Here is a 26,267-nt window from a genome sequence, read left to right as displayed (position 1 = left end):
AAAGAAAAGCTCTTCATATATTATTTACAACAGAAACTGAGAACACGCGAGCATTCCTGGAATCAACAGTCATGTTTGGGGTAAGATAACAGATGTGGTTCCTTCAGCTGTACAGAAACCATCCGAAACTTTGTTCTGAAACTTTCTTGCTATGCATCAAAATTATTATTCTGTAATTGCTGCCTCCTAGCTCTTTTGAGCTTTTTTAAGGAGAAGAAAATCCTCACTGTGGAGCAAAGACGTTTTAAACTGCTACCTGTTTGCAGTTTGAGAAGTGCAATAGCAGGATGGAGTCTTTTCTAGTACTGCCAGAGAATTAGCATCTGGGACTGTCCGAAGTACTAGTAAGGGAGTTTTCGAGAAGGGCCTCAGTTAATATACTGCTCAAACACCTCGAGGGAAAGTCTTTAAAGCATTACATTGTTTGAGTTACCCGCATCTGTTTGTAAGTGGAATAAACTTATTAAAATAGAGGTTCCCTCTATTCCTGTTAAACTGGCATTTCAGCCCCACAGCTGCTCTGCAGAGCGGTGTGCAGTCTATAGTGAGGCCAGCAGTTTTTATCAGCATGAATTGAAACCCACATTTTCTGGCTTTCCAGAAGATACCCTCACTAAACATGGCACATCTCAATAGAAATACAGTCTTTGTGATAAATTTGGGATTAGACACAAATATTTAAGTGAAAAGGTGTACCTTTCCGTAGTTACTCTTTTACACAGAGGTTCTTGAGGTTCTTTCTGTATAGAGGCATATCTCTAGGAAGTATAACTTGTGGTGGTGGAAATAAATAGTATTCAAAGATAACAGTTTATACCATCCTTTACCACACAGACGTTCAGGTAAGAATTTGTATTGCTATTCTCTACCTCAGTAAAAATAGAAGGCACTGAAAAGCCGTGGAAACCTTACATGAAGCACAATTTAAATATAGAATGTAGAAAAAGGTACATTGTATAGGTACTGGTTATTTTTTTCAACATAAACTTTATGGCAAAGAGACAGCTGGGGGGGGGGGAAGTTTTGAGCCAAATACCCAGGGCTTTTCTGAGTTTCTGATTCTTTAATAATTCATTCATTCCGTTGGCCACTTGAAGAAACACTTACCTTTATGATCGTAGTTTATTAAAGACTAAAAGGATTTGGATGCATTGATAGTACTTCCTTTACATGCACACTTAGTTGTTGGGGAATTAGATTTTTTTCTAAATCACTCTAAAACAGAGAATACTGGAGGAATCATAAAGCAAGGGGTGTAATATGTTAACCAGAAAAAAAACCACTCCAGACTGTTTCAGTGTGGGGTCACCAAGTGAAGGAAGGAAAAAACAGAAACCAAACCAGTGCTGGAGAGGTGTCCCTTGCGTCAGGCTACGTGATACCATGCAGAGGTACAGCTAAATGCCCAGGCCCTGGCCTGAGGGAGGAATTGCACGTTTGATAGGAAAATCGCAAACACTGTGAAGACATCTACAGCCCATAATTCTGTTTTTCTTTTTTAGATTTCTACAGATACATCAGAATAGAATATGCAACGTATGTCAGACAGAAGGGCTTTCCTCAGCAGAGAGATAGTGGAGATGGGCAGGGGTCAGAGGTGAGTTTACAGGTTGGTTTGTGGGGGATGTTTTTGACCTTTAAAAGAAAAACAGCAAAGGAAGCATTTAAATTAAGGCGCAGGAAGGAAAAAGCTCAAGTAAATGTATGGGCTTTAAAAGTTACTCTGGTTTATTTTGAACAAAAGCATATTTAAAAAGGTGAGTGGGTTTACTAATACTATTTCTTTGAAGAACACCTTTTACAAACCACATTAAGGAAACATTCTCATTTAATTTCACAGCAATAAGCACGAATCCTGTCGTAACAAATACTTGTGGTTTTATCACTTGTGTGCTTGATATATCGATAACAGTATGGCCTAAGTGCTTGCCTGCCCTATATTAACACATGCTGCTTTGACAAAAGCCGAACTCCTGGTTTCATGGCCAGGGGGAGGTTAGATCCAGGATTCCCTGTGCTGGACTAATAAGCTTTGTAGAGAAAGATTGCAGTTTGCAGGCTCTGTCATAATACTTAAGAAAGTACCGTGAAGCCAGTCTGCCTTTTCAGTGCAGCCCTCAGGCAGGGCCGTTGGCCAAGGAGAAGGGACTGTCACCCCTACACGGTACCAAGGGCTGAGATTCATTCCACAGCTCCAACCAGACACAAGGGTTTCCAGCCTACCTTCAGCTGCCATCCTCATGCAACGCAGCTTTACCCAAGTGTAGCGTTTGCATGGACCTTATACAAAGTTTACAGCTCAATATGCTATTCATTCTGAAAGCTAAGGACAACAGTGTCTGCTTTTTCCTCATATGGTGGCAGTACGTTGTTACCCAAAGCACTTTTTCTCCCTGCTTTAAGACTTGGCACAAACATAACCTCCCAATAACCAAAAATCTGTGTAAAAAATTAGTTTATTTAATGTGGCAGTTACTGTCTCCTCCAGGGTTAGAAGGGCTAAAGAGCAATGAAGAAAGCTATCTGGAAACCTAATGTTGCAGTAATTATCCTTCAAAAACAATCAGGTAGAGAGAAATGTGGCAATCAGTCTCTACAGCTCTAAACACTGCAGAGCTTACCGATCATTTTACTCTAATACAAATGGTAAGTGAACGGAGTGGTGGAGGCAAGTGGAGCGGTGAAAAGGTAATAGATTATTATCCTTGGTGAATGATGCAAAAATTGTCCGTTGTGGAAGCAAGCCTCTGTAAGTCGGGTTGTGTAATCCCAGCAGCAGCAATGCCAGCCCAGGGACAAGGGGTAATGTCTTCTCCTTTGGCCAAGTCAACCTGTTGCCTCTGCTTGAGACTGTCACAGACAGTGCCACGTATTTCTTATTTTCAGCTTCATTAGGGAAGCAGGGCAGCTTGTTCATGGCAGTAGAGTTTTGAAGCACGTTATCAGACAGAATAAATGAAAACAAATTAGGCACAGCATGGGGCATTCGGGAGGGATGAAAACCTTTCACAGCTGAGATACTCTTACATCAAACTTACATGCGTGAAGCAAGCTAAGAGGCAGACCTGGACTCTGAGCTCTCGTACACTGGTGTCTAAAGACCAGATAAGCTCACTCCTGACAATGCCACTAGCGTGACACTGGAACCTGGTCCATGGCCTCTGAGCAGGTCCGTTGATACTGTATGGTCTCCCAAGAAGTCACAGGAAAGCGATGACCTCCAAAAAGATGGCAGTTGCATACTTGGGGGTGTCTGGGTAGATACAAAGAGGCTTGGTCTCTTTGGAAAGATTGTAATTTTTTTTCCAGCTTAGGAACACCCAGGTCCAAAATAATCTTCCTTTCCTCAGCCTGTAGCACCTTGAGTCCTTACTGAGGTGGGAGTGGGGGCAGGTGGAGGTGTCGCTCTCACTGGTAGTGCAGCAGCTCCTCCCAGCGAATGGGCTGGGAAAACACCTCCCGCTCCAGCCAGAGTTCGTAGGAGTAGTGGAAGTCCTCGGGGAGCTCCAGCCGCTGTCCCAGCACGCTCTGCAGGCAGTTGTCCACGGGCGCAAACTCTGAGTCTTGAGGTTTGTCGTATCTCCGGCTGTTGAAGGCTTCAATGTTGGCTCTCAGGGTGCATTCTTCAGCCTGGAAATCCCATGGTCTGGCATCGATATCTACATTGAAGAAGAAACAAGACCAAAGTATTGTGGAAAAAAATAACTGATAAGGTTTGGGCAAAAGAAAGGATAAAGATTTTACAGCAACCACAGGCCTGAATTGACCAGAGTATTAGCCAGACAGTTATTCCTAATTATTATTCCTAATCAATTCCCATTATGTATACATTTTGATTTAAGGTATTTAAATGAAATATGTTAAAATAACTTGTAAATTAAGCAGAGTCAGAAAAATTCTTATAGAAATGCCATTATTTCTGCTCTGTAGTGTGCTTAAAGGACTCTATAATTACCAAGCTCCCAGAAAGGAGCTTTTACTGAAAATCTCCACAGATGTCTGAAGCAGAGATCAAGATTTAATGCATATAGCTAAAACCTGGCGAGCTTATTGTGAGCTACTGAAAACAAAAGTTTTTTTAAAAGTTGGACAAATTTAACCATGAATGATGTTGAAAATCTAATAACTGGCTGTAATAACCATGATATTTTAAACATGTAATATTATGTAAACATGTAAATGAAAAAAAGAATATTTTGAAAGTTGTCTTTATGAGCTTTAAATCTATAGAAAATAGTCATTCGCTCCGTTCATTGGTCTTTTCCAACCTTAATGATTCTATGATTCTATAAAGGTTCAGTAAATTCACTGGCAAAGCTCAGCGGTGCTTAAGGGAGGGAAAGGTATGAGCTGAGTATCAACCCAGATATACAAAGATAAAAATAAACACTCCAGGAAAAACCGTTCCAGATCATGTCTCTGAAAGCCAAGCGCTTCCCTGGAAAACTGTCCAGGTCAAGATGCAGTCTCTGCTAAGTAGTGAATTGTGCAATCGAGTGTTGCATTATGTTGCTGATTAACTCTTTTGGGGGAATTGGGACACACACCACAATTTGTCCTTTGCATCTGTCTTAAAATTGCGTTATTCTCACTATTGCCATGTAAATTCAGTTGTTATGGCAAACCCTTGCTCCAGGGCAGGTGATGTAGGTAGTCTTCTCCTAAGTCACCCAAGGCTAAGGCAGTATCCCGTAGCAGTATCCCATTAGTAGCATAAAGTGCTGCTGTATTCAATCCCACAGGGAACAATCAGCATGCTGAGAAAGGTAGCAACAGGATAGAAATCCCCATAAAAGAAAGGAAGTCCCCAGTTTTCCTGCTCTTTGGTTTTGGGGGGAACTCCACTAACCCCAAAGTGAAATTAAAAATAGCAAGTCTAGTTTTTGGTTCTTCTGAATTAGCGTCAGAGTGATATCATGGCTGTCAAAAGCATAACAAGTCTTCAAAAAATAGATTATATCTTTCATAGCTGAAGTTGAACACCTTACATAATTATAATGCCTTTCTCCCTTGTAAAAAAGTTAAGATGTTAGGCTTTTACTTCTTGCCCTCTTTTCTTTTGAAACATGGATGCTACCCAATTTTTCTACTTAATCGTCATTAAGAAGAAGATACATGCAGAGCAAAAATTTAGAACTGTGTTAATAAGGCAAAAAGATATTCTAATACTTTCTCTTCTTGTCCTAAGCTTGGGTCAGTTGTTGCAGCAACTGGGTGTTCTTACAAGGGAATAATAGTATGTGGTCTGATGCATCCTATGCATTAATACATGAGGAACATCAGAAACTTCATGACATCCCTCAAAAAATACAGATTAGACTGTTTAAAGAGCTGTTTAAACAGACCAGCACAACTAGTCTGTGGTTCAGCTTAAAGATTCAGAGTATCCGCGCTGCCGGGTTGTAACTGCTGTTGTTTCTCAGGTGTGAGCTGCAGAGCTATCAGATTTTCACTCCACAGCCATCCTAAGCACGCAGATTTGGTGTGTATATCAGGACAGCTTGATGGCGAAAGTGACTTGAGAATGCAAAAGTGCAGGCCTGGGCTTGGTGGAAACTCTTGTCTTGGAGACCTGAGCTGACCATGTCCCTGATCTGATTGTTCCCACCTTTTCTCATGCAATCAATTTGTTCCCTCCTGATGGTGCCGAACAGAGCCTTAAAGCTTCTGAAAAAATCCCCAATGCTGACCCAAACAAGTTTATGGGATCCTAACAGGTAATAGGACAAAACACATCAAACCCCCTGCCTGCCGCTTTCAACTGCGCACGCAGAGAGGATGCTTCCCAGGCACTACTCACCGTTGCCGTAAGCCCAGTCATCGTTCATGCGGTGCCGCACCTTCTGGTAAATGGCAGACATGGTTTTCATGTTGCTCTTTCTCCACTGGCGCCCCAGGTACTTGGTCTGGATTTTCAACAGTTTGAGGACGTACAGCTGCATCATGGCCTGCTTCACCTTCAGAGCTCGTTTCAGTATTGGGGCTGATTTAAAGACTACCAACATCTGCCAAGGAATCAACAGAAATTAATGCAACGTGTTCAAGAAAACAACGCGAGTACTGTCTGCGCAGCTTTGAGCACTAACACCTGGGCCAGACGGTACAAATCCCAAGCAGGTAGAACAGCAGTGTTCAACATAACCAGCACTTGCTGCAGGGGGCTTGAGGGTCATAGAAATAAGTATTATTTGCAGAAGAAAAAGTATTTCTGCATTTAAGGCTCAATCTGTGAAAGAAAAATGGGCAGCTTATGAAGCAGCAGAAGCCCCAGCACTGCCAGGAGAAGCTCTCGGGGAAGGCCGGGCTGAAGCCGCGCAGCGTAGAGCCAGGGACACGCTAGAGGTGCAACGCTGGCAGCCCACGGCAGGTCTCAGGGAGATGGGACATCACCTTACCATTGTCCTCGAGTGTTTCCACTTGGTCAGCTTGTTGAGGATCCTCAGCAAGTTAATGCAGGAGAATAAATTTCTCCAGCAGAACTGGTTGTTGTCTCCGGCTTCCTGCAAAGCAGAGAAGGAAAACCATAACCCTAATGGCAGCACTCAACAGCACTGCCACAGAGATATCCTTGTGCAGAATGTCTTTATTTTTGCTATCTGAGCAAGTCTTATTTCTGATGGAGCTACCTCCTCGCTTGAGTTGTCATCATGCTGCTGAGACACCAACAGACTCTGAGGAAAACCGTTCTGAAAGACTCACACATAACCAGCATTTTAATTTGCATTTAGGTTTAGAGTAAGAGCTAAGATAAATCACATTATTCCATTATGGGAAATATATATTGTGGTAGATTTGTATTCATTGTTTCTAGTCAGAGAGCAAATTACAGCCTAGTGATCACCACTGCTTAGAAAACAGTTTTTGTTAATTATATAAATTAATTCATAAATTACCACATGCTTAGAGGACACATTACAGACAAATAAAAGGAAATCACATAACAAGACAGGATGACAAACAGCAGCATTTGTATCAGGAGGACAAGACTCTTCTGTAACAAAGATCCCCTCCAGCTTAAGTGCAGCTGATATATTATTTTAAATACTAGCTAAATGTAAGCACCCCCAGCTCCAGCTTGCGTAAATATTGCCTGTGGCACATTTGAGCAGTAATTCCACCACTACAGTAACTTGCTTTATGTTTGAACAGCACTAAGCACAGCAGAAGTGTCCCACAAATGACCTATTTGGGGATGAGAGCGGAAACAAGTGCTGCTTAATTTATAAACCACCGACAGCAAGCTACAGCCTTAACAACTCATGGCAAAAGCTGCAGCTTGGTGCAGGTTCTGGGCATTCTTGGGAGGAGTCTGGGGACAACCTCAGGGAGCCCTTTCTGTCAGAGTATCTAATCCAGCTTTGAAACTAGATTTACCCAAGAAAATCCTGCCAGCATAATACCTTTTTTCTTAAAAGCAAGCACCAAACCTATCATTTCAGTAAGCTGGTAAAATGTTATTGTACGTATAATTTTTAGAGGCCAACAAGAAAGTGCTTCTGACTTACTTTAATTCTGGGATTTGGTAAAAGCCACTCTGAGCAAATGCACTTCTCTGCCAGTAGAGGCTGCGTCTGTGCTGGAGGCCCCTGCGCACACAGCGGAGCTTGCACAGCAGAGCGCGGAGGCGGGATGTCACCAAGGCGCTCGCGGATGCTGCATGCCGCTCTGGGGGTACCACCTCGGGAGCAGTGCCCGTGCAGTTTCATATCGGTGCCCAGTCCTAATCTGCTCTCTCTGCACCCAGTAGTTTTTCCAAAAAACCCCCAGTAGAATAAGCTAATACCCATTTCATAGGCAGCTGGATTTACTTTTGTCACCAATCTGATGTTGTCTCTATAGCTTCAAGTGAGAGTCTTTCCATCAGATTTACGGAAGGAGGGAACAGGCCAGCAGTTACCCCACAGCCAAAGGGTCCCTCCTCTGGAGACAGCACTGCTGAACTTGTCCTGGTTTTCCATGGAAGTAAACCAAACACACTCTCTCCTGCGTTCAACCCACTGAAAGCATAATCACCTGTTACATCCGCTAAGAAATGTGTTACGGCTGGGATGTTAAAATCAGTGCATCAGAGCATTAAAAAAAAAAGCTAAAACAACGCATAAAATGTTGGCTGAAGAAATATAAATACGTGCACAAGCGTATGCCTCAAGTACCAGGGCATGTTTAATTTCTATTAAATCCTTACATTCATGGGTATCCTCCCAAAGACTAACACAAATGGTAAAATTCAAGTTGGTTTCTGCCTATTTTCTAATGAAATTAGTCTCCCATGAGGCTAACATCCGTGTCTGCTGGAGGAAAGCAATGAGGCACGGTCGTTTAATGCAACAGCTCCCAAACTGGGGAGCAGACCCTGCTGGGAAAGGGTAACTGGGAATATTTTCCCTAAAAAAGTTCAGTCTTCTGCAGCCATAGAGCTTAGTGTGAGCGTAAGGATTAGCAGGAGCCATCGGAGTGCTCAGCGACGTGTCGCTAGATGTCCCCATCGGGCCAGGATACAGTTGGTGGGACTTGGCAGGGCTGGATGGGCACCGAGCCTGGCCAGGACACCCAGCCTTCAGCAAGTAGCCCATGGACCAGCACAAAAGAGGGGACTGATCCTGTTGATAAGGAGGGAGGTGATGTCCAGGGGCTGTCACCCCAAGAAGGCACCCAAAAGGAGGCAAGAACTGCTGGCGGAAAGGCACGTGGGACAGCAGTGGAGGACCAAGCCAGCACGCTGGCCACACGTGACGATCCCACACGCACTCCACAGCAGGTTTTTATATAAATTTGATCTGGCATAATCAACTCACAGCAGGAATTTGCATCACAGTGGCACGTCAGAAACACTGTGGCTACAGATCCAATAAAACCAGTTTGGCTGCCCTGGCTGACCACAGCCTTGGAGAGATTCGTGAGCAACTTTGGCTTGTAGAAGCTAGGAAAATCTTTCACTTTATTTTAATGATTTTAACCTTTACACAGCTAAGGAAAACAACATAGGCTTAAGATTTTAGCAGCCAGGTAACATGAGATCCTCTGGACTGGTTTTGGTCAGGCTTCTTCTTAACGATTCCTACATCATTTAGGGTCTCCCTTCCTTCTCTCATCCCTCTCCCTGTTAACCCCAAAGTTTGTCCCTGCTCTATTCCCTGTCCAAGTCCAACCTACTCTGCATTTGAATTACTGCAGTTACGAACCTGCCAGCATTAATGTCTCATCTGTAGTCCATATATTCACACAGCCCATCAGGCTGGCCCGTCTCCATAATACTTAGGCTCCTCTCCGTAGGGAATTTGGTTCATTCCTTAATCTACCGGCATCTTACAAAATGCGAGTGCTCAGAGCAATTTAAACCTGGGAGGCAACAGCCTCTGGGCAAATCCTTTTCAAAAGCAGGTTCTCTCATTTGGAGAAGCGAAAGGGAAAACTCTAAACCCAGCTATTTTTATGGGGTGCACGATGCCAGCAGTGCCTCCTCCCCACCTCCCCATAGCTGATAGCAAGTCAGAATAGTGATGGGAGGAATTTTCAAGTCTGGAGGGGAAAAAAAAGTCTAATTTTTGAAAGATTGGGGGGACAGAAAAAGAAGACAGGAAAAAAGAAAACAAAAATCCTTCCTCACCCTCTCGCATACAGCAATACTGGTTACAAGGACCCTTTCTGTGCTGCTTACCAGGCTTTCTGCAGTAAGCTCAGGCAAATCATAGACTGTACAATGTGGATAATCCAGGACGGAGATGCTGTGGAAGACAGGAAAGAAGGGACTCGTTAAGAACCAGGTAAATATGAAAGCAACTTTTTAAGATGATCTACGTGATTATGCTCAGCAGTCTGTAATGTCTTCCTTCCCTGTGCCTGGGGTCTGAATTGCAATGGCAGCGCTGCCTTATGCAGCAAGTAGTTTGGATGGGTAGCAATCCCATCTCCAGCGAGCCACGGTGGGCACGTGAACCAGCCCGCAGCCGGTGCCGCACGGACGTGCCTCCCTCCTGCACTTCCGACTGCACAGACGGCATCCAAATGGGCTCCCAGCCTCACCGCTGCCTCGCGTCCCAGCTTAATGGAGCACGTTGATTCCTCTTGGCTCTGAAGCACATCCTGAGTGCATTAATAAGGACTCGAAGGATTTGGATCCATTAAGACATGACAGATTAGTTGTTCATATGCATATTTAAAGAAAGGAAAAAAAAACCAAAACAGATCTTAGGTTAAAATGGAGACATCTGATTACCAGCAAGAAAGGGTAATCAAGGCATCAGGTCTTTCAAAGCCCTCCAGGCCTATTGCATTTGTAAAAGTAGCCAATAAAAAAAAAAAGCAAAGCACATATATATAAAATGTATGTATACATACACACACACACACACTGATGCTATCTGTGCCCTGAGACGTGCACCATTTTAAAATGAAGCGTGCACTATCACACACCTTCAGTTCTTGTGTTCCCTTTTGTTTGCTATTTTTTGTTTTTAAATTCAGCAGCTGAGCAACAAGCTGACTTATAATGATCACTGAGTCAGAAGGAATCCAGGATGACACCAAAGGTCGGGAGATCCCCTAAACCAGGCTTTGTTTAAAGAGTTTGGCCCAGGAAGGGCTTGTCTGACCACAAGGACAGATGCTCCTCGCTGGCTCCTACCCATCATAACCCTAAAACTGGAAGTGCCATGCAGATACAAGCAAGAGAGCTCAGAGGGAGCCAGCTCCGGACCAGGAGCCCCACAGCTCATTTGCCGCAAGTCGTCATTATACTGGCATCACTTCTGATATTTCCTGTTGCAGCATCACTGGACTCGGGTCCATACATCTGAACGTGACAAAATCCCACAATCCTTTTTGCAGGGCAGTGCCCGACATTGTTCACTACCATCGGACAAACCGGTACTCTGGGCTGGGCAGAACAGCTAAACCTCCCTGGATCGGAGCATCCAGCTGCAAACCCCACCTCATTTCACAAGAGCCTGTGAAACCTCCATCAGAAAGCAGAGGAGGGAGCTAAGTGCTCCTGGGCTACGTTTCCTCCTCACTTATGTGCCTTTAAAGCACAGGACCAAAAGTGGAAATGTTTATCAGCAAGAGAATTAATGTATTACTGTCTATTTTTCCACGTGTCCCTTCTCACACATACACAACCATACCATGCAGGAGACAGACCAGCTTACACATGTGGCTCAAGAACAACAAAAAGAACATCAAAAAGCAACAAAACTCATCTTTTCATCGTTCCAACAGCAACATCCCCTGCGGCACTCCCCTCCGAATGGGGAAATCCTACCCAGTCCTACTGAGTTGTGAAAGAGCTGTGCTCTTTCAGTTCTTACGCTGATTTGCGGTAGTCCAGCCAGTCCCTATACAGACTCAAAACAGGGCTAGTGTCTTTCTCAAATCAGAAGTAAAAGGCAGCGACAACTATGTGAAACCTGAAGAAGTTAGGAAAGCTGAATTATAGCTATAGAAAGTGGAAAAGACCTAGAAGATTCTACCCCATCTAGCCTTTTTGAAGCTGTGGCCCATAGATGCCCGGTGGCACTGGACTGCTTTCCAGGAGTCCACGTAAAGATGAAAACAAGCCTACTGTCAGCAAGGGAGAGAGGTCTACGTGTATTTTAGTAGTCCGGTGAGAGACTGGAAACCCCCCGTGCAGTCCTCCTCATTAAACAGAATGCTTAAGGGGAATGCTCCCCTCCAGCGTATTCCTGTAGTGGAGAGCATACTGCCCCAAAGCCGTGGTAGGCACCAGAGGTCAATTGGTCCCACCACATATTCACGTGTTAGGGTTCCTCATGCACAAAGTCTCCCTGCTCCACCATCTCTCTCTTCCGCAGAAGTGGCTGTACCTGTTTTTGGCAGTGATATAAGACATGATGTTTTGGTTGAAGAACTTCAGGATCAGCGGGATGCAGTTGGCAAACACCAAATGTTGGGACACGTACTCAAACTGAGAAAGAGAAGTGAAATGAGTCAACGTTAGGTGGAACAACTGGGAGCGTCACCTGGGAATGGAAACCCATTTCCAGCCAAAAGCAAAGCAATCTTGATGGTTTGCTCTAGACACCTCGCAGACCATCGTCCCCTTGCAGAAGTCTGCTGTATAAGGCTTGCATCATATACAGCAACTCCCAGCAGCTGGAAAACTTTATTTGCCATAGAGTGGATACACAAACTTTGTGACAGTAGTTTAGGAATAGCTGCACCTAATGACTGCAGTGTAGCTTTTCAAGATAAAAATCTGTGGCAAAACAGTATATGGGGAAGAGGGAAGGAGGAGATGTAGCTGTTCCATGAGAAAATACAATAATTCCTATTGCTGTCACACGCTAACCCCAGTCCCTTTTCAAATTCCGACTGAAAAAGTACCCTTACCTTCACACATGCTTTTAATTTCTCTCCCCCTCTGAACATTAAATGTTCTGGGTATGTACGGCTGCATAATACAACAAATCTCTACTGTCCTCTAAAGAGACAGACACAAATAGCAGCAATATCCTATCCTGTCCTATCCCATCCTATCCTACCCATGCCTCTCACTAACCTGCAATCGACATCCCAAATTTGAGAGCGAAGAAACAGTTTGTTCCTACACACCTCATCTCAGCCTGGTACAAGCTGTCGACACTCGGTACGCCACTGATGACACACCACTGCCATTATTTATAAGTGACTAATCGGCAGTCCCCACTAGTCAGGATTTGAGATGCTCTCACTGCTTTGAAATGCAGCTGCCAGCAACTAGGATGTTATATAGGATCGGACCGAAGATAATGCTAACCTCTGAACTGCAATAATTTGATGGCGTTTCTATGTTGGCATAAGAAACACCAAATTTCGACAGAACTGAGACAAAAAAAAACATGAACTGTGTTGGTGTGCAGCTCTGTGCAGTTGTTGCCTCACCGATGCGGCAGCTGGCGAGCGCAGGGTGGCCCCCAGCAGAGCCTGGACCAGCCGTGCTCTCCGCTACCCTCCGCTGCCTCCGTCGATGCTGGAAGCATCGGCTCAGCCCCCGCAGCTTTTTTTGGGGTGGTCCTTGAGACCAGCTTCAGCACGAAAAGAAATTATGATGGCTCACCCAAAAATCAGACACAAAAGCAGAATCGAGGGGGAAACCCCCCAGCTTTCTCCAGACTTAGCACCAGACTGCAAGGGTCTTCCTGCCACAGAGGAAGAAAGAGAGGAGCCGTTTTGGGGGTCAAGCGAGAAAAATTAGTGAAGGGACATGGGGGGACCCAGAACAAATGTAGAATTGTAAAAATGTGGGGGTTTGTTTCATTTTATCCAATCCAATATATGGATTTATATTTATCCTCAGATAAATATAGTGGGCTTCATAACACAGATGGATTTGTACCATGCTGAAACCTTCAAAAGAAAAAAAAAAATTAGAAAACACTAATTGTTTGACTTGCAGAATGGGTGGAGAACTGGGCCCAGGCCACAGCTCAAATCAGTCCTCAGTCTTTTTTTAATCAAGGAAAGCCCTCATGTGGGTGAGCTCGATTGATGCCATGCAGATGAAACAAAAACCAGATTGCATCTAGGACCCAGAGCTCCAGGCTCTGTTGAAACTGGAGCCCCAAGAACTTGATCCTGCTGAGGGACAGAGGACCAGATTAGTTGACCTCGTGAGGTCCTACCCAGCACTATTTCTGGTCGTTGGAGATGAGACGGAGCAAGAGAGGGTCTTGTCTAGCCCTCACCCCTTTCCCCCTTTTGCCGGTGAGGCTCATGCTCGTGATATCTCCTGAATTTTAACCTGATCAGTCAGAGCATGAATTTTTCCAGAAGTCTGAAAACTCCTTCCACGTGAGTGGAAACGATCCTGTCAAAACACAGTCAAAGATATATTGCAGGCAGGTTATCCCTGCCTGAGTAACCCTATACAAATCCTGGCCCGGGGCTAGGGTTCACCGCTACAGAAAAGCGATCTGCAACTCCGCATGGAAACCCTTCCTGGAGACATCTTTTAGGAGAGGATCTATCAGGACACACTGGCTTCAAGACCAGTTTGGCAATGGCCGACCCCTTCTCTACGCTCACCTGGTAGATGTGGTTCAGCTTGAAGTGCTTGAGGAGCAGCAGCAACGAAGCCGAGATGCTCTTCACAATGATCTCTTTGTGTCTGTTCACATCAATCCCCAGTTTCATGCTCTGAAGAACGGTGATGCTGGGTTGGAGGGAAAGAAGGCAACAGCACAGTGGGTATGGGAGCAAGAAGGACTAAGGGCCTGTTGAGTTTTTATTCATCTGGACAGGCTTTAGAGAAACAGAGACCTTCGCTTCCCTCTGGGACTCCCATTTCCATCCCCTCCTGTCTGGTGAAAAGTGCATTAAAAAAGGAAAAAAAAGCTGATTGCCGTCCGCCAGCAGTCCTGGGGGAGTGGTATGAAAGGACACCTACCATATGCTCACGTATCTTTATGATTTGTGTCAATTAGCATCTTGTTATGATTTGTGTCACTTAGCTAGCAGAGCACAGCAGCTGCCGACTGCACTCGAATTGTTACGCTCCTGAAAAACTGGCATTCACATCCTTGGCTTTCACCCCTCTGCCCTGGCAGCAACAGTAGCTTGCACCTATCCAAAGAGATGTCCCCACATCTGGAGCCCCCCGAACCTATTGGCAAACCCCAACTCTCCTGCTCGGTCGAAGACTTTGTGGCAAAGCTGGGATGGCTGGTGGCCACCTCCTCAAGGACTTACGGCATCTCTTCAGGCAACACGTCTGCCAGGATGTTGATGGAGTCGGTCTTGGCTTTAGAGGTGGGTGCTGCAGCAAGGAGGATCTTCAGCAAAGCTATCTGCAGGGGAGGACAGGCATGGAGTGATGCTCCCAGGAAGGGGCATTCCTTCCTTCTCCTTCACTTGCTGAAACTGGACAACTTCAAGCCAACTCCATAGGGTTTCACCAGCCCAAGCTCCGCTCACTGTGAGGGACTGACTATGCCAAGGCTCAACCTCTCCTTTTATACCCTGGACAGACAGGCCACGTGTGGGGAGCACGGCAGCTCTGTTTTAGCCTTAACTTAAGGCATCATGAGCACCTGAGCTCTAATAGTATGGATAAAATAATGCAAGGGACACCTGGAGCTTAATGCATTTAAATCTGTGTTTGTCTCTCCCTATGGACAGAGCACATGTGACCCAGTTGGCATCTTAGAATCACAGAATGTTTGGGTTGGAAGAGATCTTAAAGATCATCTGGTCCAAGCCCCCTGCCATGGGCAGGGATACTTTCCACTAGATCAGGCTGCTCAAAGCCTCATCCAACCTGGCAATGTAGCTGAATTTCAGGACACGCATTGTATTCCTTTGGGAACCTCTTGGGGCCACGGGAAGGCTGCAAGAGATGTCGCTGTAAGGAAGGTCATAACCTACAGACTCTCCACAGTTTGAATAGCTGTTGAGAGCACAGCCAGGTTGGCAGAGACCTGAAGGCGTTACCACCTTGTTTGCTGAGCCTCATAAAGCACGATGATGGTTTAATTTGGTTCCTGGCCCAGCAAGCCATCACACTCGGAGATCAGCGCGATATCGTAATGGAAAGTTAATCTCAGCAAGAAGGACAAAGGCTCAAGGGACCAGTGAATTCCGTAGGTTGCTTCTTGAGGTCAGAAGTGAAGGTGCCCGCATCAGTGTGCAACAACTTGTTGGTAAATGCTACAGCTCACACAGCTCAAGAGATGACACGGAGCCATCCCTGACTGATTCCCCTCAGTGTCCAGAGGGCAGGAACCAGTTTTAAGCTCCCACCAATGTTGAGGACTTTGTTCCTTGTTCCCAATCCTCTGCACACATCCTATTTTCCAACCACTGACCTGTCTCCAACCATTTGACTGTGTCCCTGGGTATCTACACCCCTTCCTTGATCCTCTAATCCCTCCTCTTGGACTGTACTTTCCACCCAAGTCTGCTCTGGATTCCCACCAAAATCTCACCATTCAAGTCCTGAACACGCCCCAGCAGCCCCGTGCTGAGCTCTGCAGCTCACAGATTGGCACCATTCCCCACTCAAAAGCTTTTCTTTACTTTTAAGAAACACGGGCTTACCATATACTGGGGGAGATTGTACAACATTGCTCGATACAAGATCTCACAAGGGGTTTCTTGGACTTCCTCTTCCCCCTAGCACAGAGAAACATTAGAAAGAAGGGAAAATTAAGTTTTTCTGGTCCACGCGCTTGAGATATGTCAGTCACCTCCATAAAACCCAGCTTGAGGACTTAATGATGGACATAGCTGCATGCTGACTGCAGGAAGCTCCAGGCCTTTCTCCACTGCTACATTTGATCAAGATATGGACTTCTAAAAAAAGAGCATCTAAGGTGTGTCCTAAGGATCACGGAGAACGTATGGATTTATATGACACCTTGGAAATCTTCCACACATCTATCTAGTATGGGGAGCAGCAACTTCTTACCAGAGACATGGGGCACTTCTCCAGCTCCTCCTCGTTCTTGATCTGGATGTCTGAGATGGAAACGTACTTGTGCTGGCAAAATACACAGGCAGAGGCAGAGCAATATCACAACTGAAGGATGAAACACAGTCATTGATGACAACATTTGCTGATTTCGGTAATATCCAAGTTAGGTGTATAGGTCACAGCAGATACATGGAGAACTCATCTGTGTGTGGGAATTCCCTCTGTCCCTGAAGCCCCTCACACATCATGCCTTTGATTACTTCCACTTACTCCTTCTAGGATCTCTCTGTAAGTAAATGGAGCGGGACAATTGCCTCCAAAAGGCAACCCAGACCTTAGATAGGGTCAGCTGACCTCTGGAGGTGTCTCACTCCCCGTGGAGCACTGCAGGAGCCAAGGCTGGCCATGCTTCCCCCTGGGAACAGCACAGGTCTGGGCATGTATGTCCAAACCCAACTCTGGAAGTCTGTCACCTTCAAAGCACAATGTGGCAAATGGTTGCCAGGACGCAGCAATGTTACACCTCGGATAAAGGGAAAGTCCAAGTGCTGGACAATCTACTTGGAACTGCAGTGAGGGCTCAGTTTTCCATTTTTTTTGCCCCAATTCCTGCACGAAGCTCTGGAAGCTTTTCCTGTGACAACTAACAAGAAGGGACCCTCTTACTCCCTCCAGTAACTGTTTCAGCCAGAGGTTAGACGTGAGGATCCCACACTGCATGTGGTGGATATCCAGCCCCTCTCAAGCTGTTTGGACTTTGACTGGATTCATCAGATTGACTTCCCAAGGCTCAGACCAAACACGTTGCTGTACATCAGCTGAGAAGGACCAGAAGACTGAATTCATGTGAAACATTTACTGTGGGCTGAGAGCATACATCTGAGGAACTTGAAACTTATTATAAGTGCTGTAGCACAAAGTTTATGAGACTTAATGCCCTGCAATCCCCCTATGGCCCTGGTGATCTTGGCCAATGATTTCCCCACTTCCATGAGATCCCCACAGGTCTGATCCCACCTCAAAGCATCTGCTGAGTGCCAGGGAGCAAAAATAGCAAGGGATGAGGTTAGACAAGTTGACTGCCGCTCAGCAAGGCTTTCTGGGCTACTTCATCCAAGTGCCACGCATGGAGCCACCATCTTACCTGCTTCAGTGTCTTCACGCTTTCATGGATGGGCCGTGGTAGCCCTATCAGGGTTTCTGTGTCTCTGTGGGGGATGAAAGAAGGTAAGTACGAGGCTGGGAAGAAGACTGGATTTAACACTTCCATGTCATACAAGGTAAAAGAGGGAGCCTGTAGTCTACTGAATCTACTGAACGCATCCCAGATGGGTCAGGAATTGGGAGAGGTGTTGGTGTGAGCTGCCCGCCCTTCCACCTCCTCCCCAGCGAAGCCTGCACAAGAGAGGGACGACGTCAGGGTGAAGAATTGGGGTGAAATCAGGTCTCTACATGGAACCAGCTTAAGTTCAGCACTGCACCTAAAAGTGAATATACCCTGCTGGGCCCGTGCCAGGATGACTCTGCACCTGCAGCTTGGTTTATTCACAAACTGGGTAATTTGCTGTGGATACCAGATTGTCCCAACTCCCTCCCGCATCAAACCAGTCTCTGGCTTGGGCCAGGGGTCACTTATTCTGGGCTAGGTCTGATTTTTATAGAAAGGTGTCCTTAGAGACCAGCATCTCCAAGAACATGTTTTTATAACACTGAGCGCACTGCTGCAGCCCCAGCGAAATCCAGCGCTGCGCCGCATCGTCCCGAGCATGCCTTAGGCTGGTTGAGTTGAGAAAACCTAAGCTCTGTGGACACCTCCCACCAGTTAAATTGCACTGATGGGAGCTATGAGACAGACTTTGTTGGACCTACACACGTAACACTCACTGTCCCAGTGTGAATCCGATGAATTTGTTCCTGCTTGCTTCCAGAAAATGCTCGATGTCTTTCTGTCTAATGGAGCAGCAGAGAAACAAAAACAAGGAGAAGGTTGGAAAACGGACATATACCAGATCACAGCCTACATTGCTCAGCAGCGTGGGACCAGCAAGAACCTTTGAGCTTTCTAGGACTGACTTCTAGAGGTCTTAATAGCAGCGGGCTAGAGCCACCATTGCTCACGTTGGTTGGGAGCAATATGAACCAAAACCATTTGTATTTGCTGTGCAACTCCATGGGAACGTGCAAATAAATGGAAAGGAGTTCTCTACGACCAGCACCTTTTTATCCACCTTCTGTGCTCGTAGCACATGCATCTTCAAGTAGCATCTGCTCACTTTGCGCGAACAAATGTTGTCTCTGCAGTCTGGCAGAGCACGTGCTGCTCCGAGAGAGCAAGCTGACATCTTGTCCACCTTGGGCATCTTTCATGAGAACTGGTCAGGGTCTCAGCACTACAAGTAGGACATGAACCATGAGCCAAGGCTCTCACAGGCACAAAGAAACCCAGCTGGATTTCCACGCACCAGCCAAGAAAAACAACGGTCATTTGATTTCGAAGCTGAGAGCATTAAGTTACGTGAAGTACCACGACACCACGTGCACGGAGACCCACATGGGAAACTAGTTCTTGCAAGGAGTGCTCTGGATAGACACACTTAACCCTGTCACTGCTCCCACATCAGAAAGATGTATTTGCTCCTGTGTTTTAAAGATACTGGATTAAATCCAGGCTTCGGATCAACAGCAAAAAAACTCACATGGATTAGAGGGAAAGGGGCAGAGGTTTTCACCCTCTTTTCCTAACGCTCCCCCATATCAGGTGTAGCAGAACTGGTCTTAGGAAGGGAAGGCACCAACTTCTTTATCCTCAGATGTTTTTCTCCAATTTTTCACCTTAGAGCAAGGCCACTCAAGAAGGTTTCATCTGGGAACACAAGAGTCCCACTCAACAAGCAAGAGGCAATGTCATTAACCAGTTCCCAAGATGATTAGTCTAAGACCTTGGCCTACCAAGATCCATTGGTGCTGGTTGGGAAAGCTGACCCTGCTCCCACAGCGCTCCAGCACAAGCCTCCTTCCCAGTACAACCTGGGATATCCAAAATGGGATTGCCACTTATTGGCCAAGCTTGGCCACGCTTGGTTTGTAAAGCCTGGGGAAGAGCTCAGCTAAACCCAGTCCAGAAAGGCCCAACCGAGACAAAAAAAGAAGTGGAGTCACTTCAGTTCAACTTGCCAGAGGCCAACAAACTTGCCACAGACTGACGTTCAGCCTGCAATGAACTCCAGGACAGGTAGGAGTGGGGAGGATGGCAGTGACACCGGATGGTTTTACCTGACTTTGGGGGCCCAGGGGAGCCCTTTGGGGAATGACACCCTTTCGATAGGCGGGCGCTGAGCAGGTATCGCAGGGATAATCGCATCTCGCTCCATAAGGTCCAGTTCCCCCTCGATCCCGTTGTCCACGTCATCGTTCTCCTCTTCGTCGACTCCTGCTTCATCATTCTTGAAGGGGTCTCTCTCGTTGTAGATATCCAAACTGTCTTGCTTCACCAGGGGCTGCAGCAGAAGGGGAAGGAGAAATTCAAGTCACTCCGTGGATTTTATTTCCCTCCCAGCTGCTGGCACCAGACCTCTCCATCCTGGAAGGATCAAGCTCCCAGATGTTCCTCAGGTGAGGATTTCCCTCCTAGCTGTTGCCACCAAAGCCCGGACAAGGAATAACTCCCTCTGTACCTCTAACCTTGCTGCTCTAGCAGGCCTGACCCCATTTTCCATCTTAACTTTTGAAGCTACCATCCGACATCTCTCCCCTAGCAAAAAAGGCATTTTCATCCTCAGACCATAACACAGCAACTCCAAAAGTGGAGCTAAAAAAAAAAAAAAGCTTGCTGTGAGCAGTTTGCTCCTCAGTGCTTATCAGCCCTTTGCCACAGGGTCAGGATGTCCTTTCGCTTCCTCCGGATCAAATGCATCACAGGGCTGATCTGCCGCAACTGAAATTGGTGGATGAAAAGCTGGAGACGAGCCGGCAATGTGCGCTCGCAGCCCAGAAGGCCAACCGTACCCTGGGCTGCATCACCAGCAGCGTGGCCAGCAGGGCGAGGGAGGGGATTCTGCCCCTCTGCTCTGCTCTGTGAGACCCCCCTGCAGTGCTGCGTCCAGCTCGGGGGTCCTCAGCACAGGACAGACATGGACCTGTTGGAGCGGGTCTAGAGGAGGCCACGAAGATGGTCAAGGGGATGGAACAGCTCTGCCGTGAGGAAAGGCTGAGAGAGTTGGGGTTGTTCAGCCTGGAGAAGAGAAGGCTCCGGGGAGACCTTATTGCAGCCTTTCAGTGCTTAAAGGGGCTTGTAAGAAAGATGGGGACAGACTTTTTAGCAGGGCCTGTTGTGACAGGACAAGGGGGAATGGTTTGAAACTAAAAGAGGGGAGATTCAGACTAGGAAGATTTTTTTTACAATGAGGGTGGTAAGACGCTGGCACAGGTTGCCCATAGAGGTGGTAGATGCCCCATCCCTGGGAACATTCCAGGTCAGGTTGGACAGGGCTCTGAGCAACCTGATCGAGTTGTAGATGTCCCTGCCCACGGCAGGGGGGTTGGACTGGATGGCCGTGAAAGGTCCCTTCCCACCCAAACCATTCTGTGATTCTGTGAAACTGGAAAACACAGGAGCACTTGGGGGGAAAGGGAAACACGCTCCCAAGCCCAGGCTGGCTCCTTGAACGGATGATGGTCCCCATTGGAAAAGCATCCTGGCCCGTGCGCCAGGAGGATGCGCCCTCTCTTACCCTCCGGCTGCGATGACCACGCTTCTGCTGCTGCTGCTCCATGAGCTCGATGGAGTAGGTGGGAGGCGAAGCAGCACGCATGCTGCGCATCACCTGGATGCTGTCCTCCGGCAAGGGCGGCAGTCCCAGCTCCTCCCGCTTCCTCACCTTCATCGCCTGCAGGGCTTCAAATCCACCCAGCGTGAACTAGGGACCAACAAGAGAGGTGAGAAAGCAGGGAGCAGACATCCCACCTGGACTGCATGGCTCTTCTGGGCTTCCAGGGGAGCAGCAGTTTGACACCATCAATCTAGAGAGTTGAGGATGAAGACACCATGTCATTGGTTCATTCTCCAGACTTCTCCCCCACCCCACATCCTCTGCGTAGCTCAGCCCACCCTCATCCCAGAAGAAACTGTTTGCCTTGTGTCAGCTTCCTGTGCCATCCTAAATAACCTTGTTATGGTTGGATTGAATAGTGGGGAACATCCAGGCTGCATCAGCACTACTCCCAAAATGACCGGTTTCTGGAAAAAGGAAGGGTTTGCACCCACCAGAAGCACCTTCCAGAGCAGGAGCAGGACCTTCTTCATGGGGAAGTGTGGAGCGTGGCCACTGCAGAACTTGGTCACCATTGTAAAGAGCAGAAGAGCAAATGGCTCTTCAGTGTGCACAGGGAAACCTGGTGGAGAGAGGGACCAGGAGCAGGTTCAGAGCAGATCCCCCGTCCCTGAGGTCTCCCCACCAGTCCAGCATGAGGAAGGGACCTTGTTAGGGCACAATGAACTTTGTGGCTCACTCAGCTCCATCCTGAAGGTCTCCCGGGAGGTTTTCCACTCAGGGGGATCCGCCTCCTGCTCCACACGGATGTTCTCCACCATCAGGTACATGACACTGAGCAGCACCCTGCCAGGACAGCATGGCAGGCAGGTGACGCTGCCAGCCAGAGGCCACTCTGTCCCCAGAGGCTGTCCCACAGCCTCCACCCAACGTGCTGGTTGGGTGAGTCGGCTGAGAAGGGGTACCTGAGCTCCGTGCTGTCAGCCAGCGAGATGGCCGGCTTCCTCAGGGCACTGCTGCAGGCCTGGCTGTTGCTGCGGGGAAGGGGACGAGCTCAGCGCCAGCCACGGGGCACGGGCTGCTCCTTGCCCCGACCCCCGGCCTACGTCTGCAGCAGGGGATACACCGCGCTGGCGGACGTGCCGTGGCTGCGGCACCTCCCTGGTCCTCAGTGAGGAGGAGGAGGAAGGAGAAAGAAGAGGGTGAAGAGGATGGGGAGAAAGAAGATGAAGCAGAGGAGGGTGAGGAGAAAGAAGATGAAGAAGAGGAGGGTGAGGAGGATGGGGAGAAAGAAAATGAAGAGGAGGAGAGTGAGGAGGATGGAAGAAGAGGGTGAGGAGGATGGGGAGAAAGAAGATGAAGAAGAGGAGGGTGAGGAGAAAGAAGATGAAGAGGAGGAGGGTGAGGAGGATGGAAGAAGAGGACAAGGAGAATGGGGAGAAAGAAGATGAAGAAAGAAGAGGGTGAGGAGGATGGAAGAAGAAGGCGAGGAGGATGGGGAGAAAGAAGATAAAGAAGAGAAGGGTGAGGAGGGCAAAGAGAAAGAATAAGATGAAGAAGAGGACAAGGAGGGTGAGGAGGGTGAGGGCAATGCAGGTCGTCTCACTCAATCTCCATGTTGAGGAGCTCCAGGAAGGCGGTGAAGGTTCCCAGCCGGTACAGGAGGAAGCTGTTGTGCCGAGACCAGTGCAGGACATCACCTTCGTTATCACAGTCTCCGAAGACACCTGGAGAGGCCCAAAGGGAGGCACTGGTTAGAGGGGAGCTGTCTTTGAACCCCTGGAGCACATGGGACCGTCCCAGGAAGGAGCTTCACTGCACCAACCTGGAACAACCCCAAGAGAAGGCTTCCCCCAAGAGAAGGCCAACGCCAGGCAGCAAATATGCGGCCGCATCCAGACACGGGGCATGTGATCCTTACCCTGTGCCAGGTAGAGGATGGCCCGTGCTACTTTGAGCCGCTTGTCCCTGTTGACCACCTCCAGCGCATCCAGCAGGCGCATGACATAGGCCTTCTGCTGAGCCCCGTCCAGCTCCAGCCACCTCCTGCCCTGCACTGGAGAGGGGACACGACAACCAGCCGGGTGCCTCCCTGGGCGTCCCGCTCTTGCCCAGGGGGGCTGCCCCGAGCCCTAGGGTGCTGAGCCCAGAGCTGGTACCTTGAGCGTGAAAATCCTCCTCGAAGCATCTCCTGTTGGTGCTGAGCTCGGGCTCCTCGGTGTAGCTGTACAGCTCTGATGGAGAAAGGGGTCAGCAGGGACCCGGAGGAATTTCACCCTCCTCCTCATTGCCAAATTCCCCTCCCCTCATTGCCTTAGGGACTCTGAAGCGTCCCTACGCACCCGAGGAGACATGGGGCAGAGACCGAAACTCATCCCTGAGCTCTTCTGCAGCTCCAAGGGGCATCTTGGAGCCACCCAATGCCACCAAATTCATCATTTTCATCCCTGTGTCTGGGCGGGGCTGTTCCCACGCTCCTGCCCACAGCGACGGCGCTCGAGCTGCATTTGCAATTTCATTGGGTTTTTTTGGGGTGGAATTTTCTGTTCCAGTTAAGCCAGTTTGCAAAGGGAGGGACCGCAGGAGACCCGGGCAAGACCTGCACGGATTTCACACCCAGCGGCTCGGATATTTTGGGACCTGCAAATAGCGGCTTGACTTGGAGGGACAGGATGTTGTGCCTGTTCCTATATAAATCTTATAGGTCCTATAGGTCCTACGATGCCGAGCAGCACCATGGGGGACTGAAACGGAGGAGGGAGGATCCCTCAAAGAAAAAACGTGCTTTAGCCAGGCCAGCTCCTGCAGCTGAGACACACAGAGCTAAAAATAGCCCCTTTACTGGTTGAGATACGCTCGGGACCCCGAGGGTTACGGGCCAGAAGCAGCCGAAGTCGGAAGAGGACTCGACCCATCGTGACACCCGTGATAAAGGGTGACAGTTCCCAGCCTGGGCTGTGCCACCGGGCATGCCGCCCGTCCGCCCACCCCTGCACGCCTGTCATCGTGTCCCAGATAATTCGGAGCGCGGGGTAATCCCGGTGCCCCCACGCGTCCCTTTTGCTCGTCCCCGGGGAGCGAGTGGCTCTCTATTAATAAATCCCTCTTGCTCTATTACCGCACGGATGATACCACTGGATATCCATCCCCCATCCCGCTCGCCCGACTCCCCGAGGGATTTTTTTTTCCTCCCCTGCGGGCACCTATTAATAGCAACGCAGCACCCGAACACTGCTTCACCTGCTAACTCGGCGCCGTGGCCGTCGGCATCCCCGTATTCGAACTCCAGGTTGGGGCAATCCACTGAGCCCTGCGGAGAGCGGGTTGGGGTTAGCAGTGGGGCTGGCGCATCCCTACGGATATTTCGGGAAGCAGGATGGCTGCCAGCGCTCTCAGCCTTTGCATTAAAGCTCCTCCAGCCACCGGAGCAGCAACTCGTGCACGGATGATCTTGACACGGGTCTCCAGGGTTCGAGCAGGACATCCACCCCAGGCTACTTAAAATACAGTGCACATTTGGAAGGCGAAGTGTGAAAATAGCATTTCTCAAGTCTCCGGGAAAGCAGAGGCAGGACCCAAAATGCCAGTGAATATCTGATGCATTTCAGAGCCCCACATATGCTTAAAAACAAAGTCTGGGGCTGGTTTGAAGCAAAGGTGCCCGGGAGGATGCAAACCCCGTCCGTGGCATCCCGGATCTGACAGCTTTCGGGGCCGGGCTTTGCCCTTTTGAAGCCCGGTTGTGGATCTCCCCCCTCCTCCCCTGCGGATGAGGAACTGGAGCATGAAACTTCGCCGGAGGATTACGGCGGGGCAGGGAGCGGGCGGCCGCAGCCAGACGACCCAACGCCGGCATCGCGCCGCTGTGCCCCAGGGAGGGAACACATGAATGGATAATCAACTAAATTAACATAATTTCTCATTCCGAGTCCCAGCATCCCTTCCCGGCAGCCGGGCTGGAACCGATGCGCATTGTCACAATTAATATTGATGACCCCAGAGGATGCACGGCTCCGGGCTGAGCCCCGCTTGCTCAGAAACGCTGGTTTCTTGCCCAATTTTTGCAGCCAAGCCGGTGGGGCGCTTCGGGGAGCTAAAGCTGACGAGGAATTCGGCAAAGCGCGTGCAGCGCTAATCCGCTTTGCGAGGCCGAGCCAGAGGAGAAAAGCAAACCCCAAATTCACGGGAAGGGCTCGGGGGCCACGACTCAGGCACCGTTCCCCAGGGAGGAGGGACCCTTTTTGGGTCAGCCGTCTCCAGGGAGCCCCTCGACCCGCAGCTCCTTGGCAGGGAAGCGAGGTCTTCCCGTCCTCTGCTCACGGGGGTCCCTCGGTGGCTTTACGGTGACCGGGAACATCAGTCCTGGGCCGGATCCTGGTGACCTGAGCCCAGTCCTGCTTTCCCAGCCTGGCACCCACGGAGCTGGACGGGGCAGAGCAGCGGCGGCAGTGCAGCCCAGGGGGGGTTTAGTGGTTATGTTATTTGGGCAGGAGGGGTGAAGGGTGGCGGAGGGGACTGCGGCCCCCAGACCCTGGTCAGAGGGGGGTAAGTGGGTGCCTGGAGGGTGTGGGGGTCCAGCTGGGACCCCAAAAGCCAGCTGCCAGCTCTGGGAGTGGGACGGAGGGGTGCCAGTGCTGGGAGCAGCCTCCTCGGGGGACCCCCAGTCCGGACTGGGCACCCCCCACCCCCGCAGGACCCCACAAGCCCCCAGGGCCGGGGGGGGGGGCGCCCCCCCCAGGACCGGGACACCCGCCCCCAACCCTGAATCGGGCTCCTTCCAACCGCGGCCCCGCAGGACCCCCCCCACCCCGGGCAGGGACCCCAAACCCCCGGGGCAGGGACCCCCCCCACCCCATCTGGGGTGTCGTCCCCCCCCCGAGCAGGGGCCAGAAGGAGCCCCGGGGGGTGGCACTGCCGCCCCCCGCCCTTACCTCGGACTCCTTCCGCTGGCTCCTGAAGAGCTCCCGGCTCTTGGGCTGGGGCTGGGGCTGGGGCTGCGGCGGGGGCTGGGGCTGGGGCTGGGCCGGCCGAGCCCTGCCCGGGGCCGGGGCCGGGGCCGGGGCCGGGGCCGCGCCGCCCGCCGCCTCCAT

General features: G+C 49.2%; 2 protein-coding genes and 1 long non-coding RNA gene across 3 annotated transcripts in view; 1 reads left to right on the top strand and 2 right to left on the bottom strand.

The window, feature by feature from the left end:
* The window catches only part of SMKR1 (small lysine rich protein 1), a 9,390-nt gene extending 8,629 nt beyond the window's left edge, over positions 1–761 (bottom strand). The window contains exon 1 of the mRNA XM_075141714.1: positions 697–761. The gene's annotated coding sequence lies outside the window, so the exon portion shown is untranslated. The remainder of the gene's footprint in view (positions 1–696) is intronic.
* Positions 1–11,829, top strand: part of LOC142078734 (uncharacterized) — a 15,107-nt gene extending 3,278 nt beyond the window's left edge. The window contains exons 3-5 of the long non-coding RNA XR_012672336.1: positions 1,503–1,597; positions 9,662–9,764; positions 10,465–11,829. This is a non-coding gene — a long non-coding RNA (uncharacterized LOC142078734). The remainder of the gene's footprint in view (positions 1–1,502; positions 1,598–9,661; positions 9,765–10,464) is intronic.
* STRIP2 (striatin interacting protein 2) lies at positions 1,706–26,267 on the bottom strand. Its single transcript, XM_075141554.1, has 21 exons — positions 26,109–26,267; positions 24,418–24,487; positions 23,337–23,411; positions 23,099–23,233; positions 22,784–22,904; positions 22,143–22,211; positions 21,917–22,023; positions 21,672–21,799; positions 21,139–21,324; positions 19,682–19,905; positions 18,293–18,358; positions 17,553–17,616; positions 16,403–16,474; positions 16,033–16,107; positions 14,686–14,783; positions 14,023–14,149; positions 11,823–11,923; positions 9,659–9,725; positions 6,396–6,500; positions 5,801–6,005; positions 1,706–3,659 (listed from the first exon to the last, which is right to left on the bottom strand). Exons 1-21 carry the CDS (start codon positions 26,265–26,267, stop codon positions 3,409–3,411), a joined length of 2,505 nt encoding a protein of 834 aa, XP_074997655.1. The 3' UTR covers positions 1,706–3,408.

The sequence above is a fragment of the Calonectris borealis genome, chromosome 1 (assembly GCF_964195595.1).
Source record: "Calonectris borealis chromosome 1, bCalBor7.hap1.2, whole genome shotgun sequence".
Lineage (NCBI taxonomy): Eukaryota > Metazoa > Chordata > Aves > Procellariiformes > Procellariidae > Calonectris > Calonectris borealis.
Note: the sequence above shows the minus strand (reverse complement) of the source record. Positions and strands in the feature narration are given on the sequence as shown.